Below are 3,984 nucleotides of genomic sequence, written 5' to 3' on the forward strand. Positions count from 1 at the left end.
TGTTTATTGTGATTGTTTTTAGCAGCTCTTTAGATTTGCGGCATAAATTCAACAGAAGAGCACAAAGTCATTTTAAAAAAAAACATACAAGTCAATACAGGAATTGAATAAAAATTAAATAAAAGTAAGATCATTGATCAGAGGCTGGTGTTTGGACGTCGGATCGTCTCCTGACTGTGACCTTGTGACTCCAGGACGCAGCTCCAGGACTCGGCCGTGGACACACCCTCCCGGTTCCACTGTGGGAGGAGGAGGAGGAACCGACGAGGAGGGCCTCAAGTTCAATTGGGACGGCCCCCAAAAAAGTTCCCACACAAAGAGAGAAAAGAGGAAAAGCGTTCAGAGCAGCAGAGAGGGAAGCTCCGCTCGGCAGCTGCGCGGCTCTTCGTCCAGCATGAATTCTGTGGGCAAGTCGTGGCTGCTGCTGACGGGTCTGATCCTGTTCTACATCATCTACCTGCTGTTCGGAGCGCTGGTCTTCTCCAGCATCGAGCGGCCGGTGGAGGATGAGCTGCGGCGCGACATGGAGGCGCTCAAAGCGGAGTTTCTGAACCAGAGCTGCGTCAGCGCCGCGTCGCTCGAAAACTTTCTGGTGCGAGTGCTGACGGCCAACAAGTACGGCGTGTCGGTGCTCAGAAACTCCACCGTGACCTCCAACTGGGACCTGGCATCCTCCATGTTCTTCGCCAACACTCTGGTCACCACCGTGGGTGAGTTCAGGCTCAAGCGTCGCCAAAGTTTGGGCGACAAAAGTCACCTGGTGGCGTTTTTACGCACGACGCACACCAATAGATACACACATTATCCTGCGTTTAAACCACTACAAATCCAGAGTAGGGGCTTTTTTTTAAGTGTTTAAGAGAGAAAAAAACACGCTAAAAATGGAAATAATTGTTTAGTTGTGTTGCCACGTGTTGAGGATGGAGCAGACAAGGTGCAGCTGCGTCACTTTCAGCTTCACTCAGTCGAAATTTAAATGAAACAGACGCCTCAGAGGACACTTGGGGGGATTTTACATTTACTGAAAAATCCCCAAATACATGCACACAATAGTAACTGAAAAAGTCCTCATTGTGTGTTTTTTTTTTCTTAATTAGTAGAACTGTGCAGCATGTGAACATTATGGGTCAAGGCTGCTAATGAGAGTCGATAAAGGGGATTTCTTTTAAATGTAGGAGTTCATCAGAATACTTTCAGGTGTTTTTCAGTTCTCTGTTTGGTCTGCAGAGAGTAAAGAGTTCATATTTGGTCTTATTTGTTTGTCATTTGGACTTTAGACCTGGAAAGAAGCTAAAATCTGTCTCCAGGATGTGAGATCGTGCTTCAAATTTATCACCAAAAACCTGCAATAAAACGAGAGAGTAGAGTTTAAAAGAAATGAAAGATGTTGCATGACGGGAAGGCAGCTTTTTTTAGAATTTTATTTATATTAGAGAAGTTAGGACATAGTAAGTCTGACTTGGTGGATCTGGACTTTGGGTTTGGAAGATCGTCCAGGTTCGTCGGTCCCTCGTCGTGCTGAAAACAAATCAAAAATGCAGGAAATGCCACATTTTTGTGCTCTTAAACTTCCCATCTTCATGCCTAAAAGCTGTAAAGCAGAATACTGCGTGAAAAGAGCTCAGAGGAACCCCGAGTTTTATGTGAACGTCACCCAACCTGATTTAACCTGCCTGTATATTGGACTCCAGTGTTGCTGCGACGCTGTCCAGCTGAGTCCATGCAGGCGTTTGCAGTCGGCCTCGTGACATCTTAACCAACCGTTTTTGCTTTTAGGATTGCAGTAAAATATACGCAGTTGCAAGTAAACCAAGTCTGAGAACAGTTAAATTTACACCACGATGATGTAGTTTCATCCGTAAGCTGCCGTTTCTGACGTGCCTTCAACTCTGCTTCATCTTCTCCTTCTGTCATTCGCTCATTTTCGGATCCCTATCTTCTGCAGGAAGCAATAATCTCCGAGCATCAGCCTGAAAATAGCAGGTTGTGCAAAGGATTTGGAAGTAAAGCTGGTGTAGTTGGTTATGAAACAATTCCTAGACGCTACTTTGCAGGGACACCATCACTGCATCCTGGGCTTCACACCGCCTCAGGAGACTGTGACTTTAATTTTGAGGAAAAACAAAGAATTTAGAGCTTTTTTTCCCTCCGATATCAGAATATCTGGGAATAGTCTGGCTATGCAAGAGTAGGATAGAGTCAAAAGTTTGGTATTCTCGGCCTCTGCTGTTTAGATTTTTGATCTAAACATGCTCCTTCTAGGTTCTATAGCTGTTTGAGACGAGTGTCCCTTTAGTTTGCGATGCAGTGAATTTCATTTCTAGGGTTTTTTTTTTGGTAATTTTACAAACAAGGCTTCAGAGATTGTTGTCATTTCTACGTGTTGTGTCCGGCTGTGTCTGTAGTTTGGTTTGAAGTTTAAATAAAAGAGGTTCCTTTAAAGTTCCAGTGTGTCTTTAACACCTAACTGTCAGCCCGTCTTCCCATGTTGCTGTAAACATCCAGAGAACGCTTGTTGAGCCTTTAAACAACACTTTGCTCCACGTTTAATTACACACACTCGTTTGCGGGAAGCTTCCAGCAGCGTTTCCTCAGAGCAGCTGGTGGTTCACATTCTTCTTCTTCTTGGACTCGTTCCCGGCTGCTCTGCTTTTAGACTCCATGTTTTGGCAAAACAAAAAAAAACAAAAAAAAGCATCTCTGGCAACATTAGTCATCTGTTAAGTCAGTGAGATGGTTTCATGTTGTGCCTGAATTAATGTATTTCCTGTTTAAACAGGATGTGGAGGCAGAGCCGAGGAGCAAAACATGTGTAAATATGAAGTGTAACGGTGCGTCAGGAAGGAAAACAGACAGATTAGGGTTCAAGTTACAGTTTCAACCACAAAGGCAAGAAAAAAAAAGCACCTATTGTCAAGAAAAACAAACCAGATGGGAGGTTACGGCTGAGATCAACCAAAAACATTCAGACGCTGAATAGTTTCAACACCTGGACCTAAACACAACATGGTATCTGTGAGTTTGAAAGCAAATCTTGGAATATGCTTCACTTATTTCCAACAAAGTATGTGGCCATGAGCTCGTTTCTTCATGTTGGCGAAAAGAAATTCTGCAAGAATAGAGAAAAAAAACTCAGCGTAAGAGGAACGAACTGTGTATTTAAAGATAAAATCTGCTTTAAAGCTCAATGAAAGTTGCAGAAATTACGTCCATGCGTCCCAAATTTAAAACAAAAGTGTGGAGCCATTTACGCTGCAGCTGCAGACGAACCTTGTGTGGCAGCTTCACCGCCTTCAGTCTGAGTACTGGTGTTGTTCTTGGTCCATTTAACTTTATGTTGGGAGGGAATCCAGGACATCAGCGTTAAATGTTAACTTTGCTTTGATCAGTCTGTAGAAACTGCAAACATATGACGTGTTTAGGAGGTCTGGACTTTGAATTTCAGACCGTTTTGAGCCACGCTGCTAACAAACGTCGCCACCGACCTCCTGCAGCATCTCCGCAGGTTCCATTATGAACCACAGACAAGCTGCCATAAACGACGCTCACACGCTCACTGAGGAAATGCAAATTCACGCATGAAGCAGAACAGAAGCGACGTTTGTGTCTTTGCTCTGCGTGATGCATGAGTTTCTTTCACGGTGCGGCGAGTGGAACACTTCCTGAGATGTCGTAACGTGATTAGCAGCCTGTCAGCGAAAACAACAGCAGCAGCAGTCAGAGCGTCACACGGGTTGTAAATAAATCACCAGTTTAGTTTATGAAACTGGAAGTGAATCTAAACGTTGGTGGGATGCGAGAAGTTGAACAGCATCGTTCTGCAAAACTAGAATCTGGACGTTTCCATCCTGACAGCTCCTGATCTTTACGTGCTGATTTGTCACCAGGATCGCAGCTGTAATGTTTAGAGGTTAAAATGCTGCCATGACTTTGTTTTTTAAAAGAACACGCAGGTCTCGTGCTTTGTGATGTTTGTCAGAGTGA

At 44.1% G+C, this 3,984-nt stretch overlaps 1 protein-coding gene across 1 annotated transcript in view; it reads left to right on the plus strand.

Annotated features, from left to right (window-relative positions):
* Nucleotides 1-330: 330 nt before the first annotated feature.
* Nucleotides 331-3,984, plus strand: part of kcnk6 (potassium channel, subfamily K, member 6) — an 18,619-nt gene continuing 14,965 nt past the window's right edge. The window contains exon 1 of the mRNA XM_008291098.1: nt 331-710. Coding sequence (XP_008289320.1) covers nt 395-710 — 316 coding nt within the window. The 5' untranslated portion in view covers nt 331-394. The remainder of the gene's footprint in view (nt 711-3,984) is intronic.

The sequence above is a fragment of the Stegastes partitus genome, unplaced genomic scaffold (genome assembly GCF_000690725.1).
Source record: "Stegastes partitus isolate 25-593 unplaced genomic scaffold, Stegastes_partitus-1.0.2 Scaffold717, whole genome shotgun sequence".
Taxonomy (NCBI): Eukaryota; Metazoa; Chordata; class Actinopteri; family Pomacentridae; genus Stegastes; species Stegastes partitus.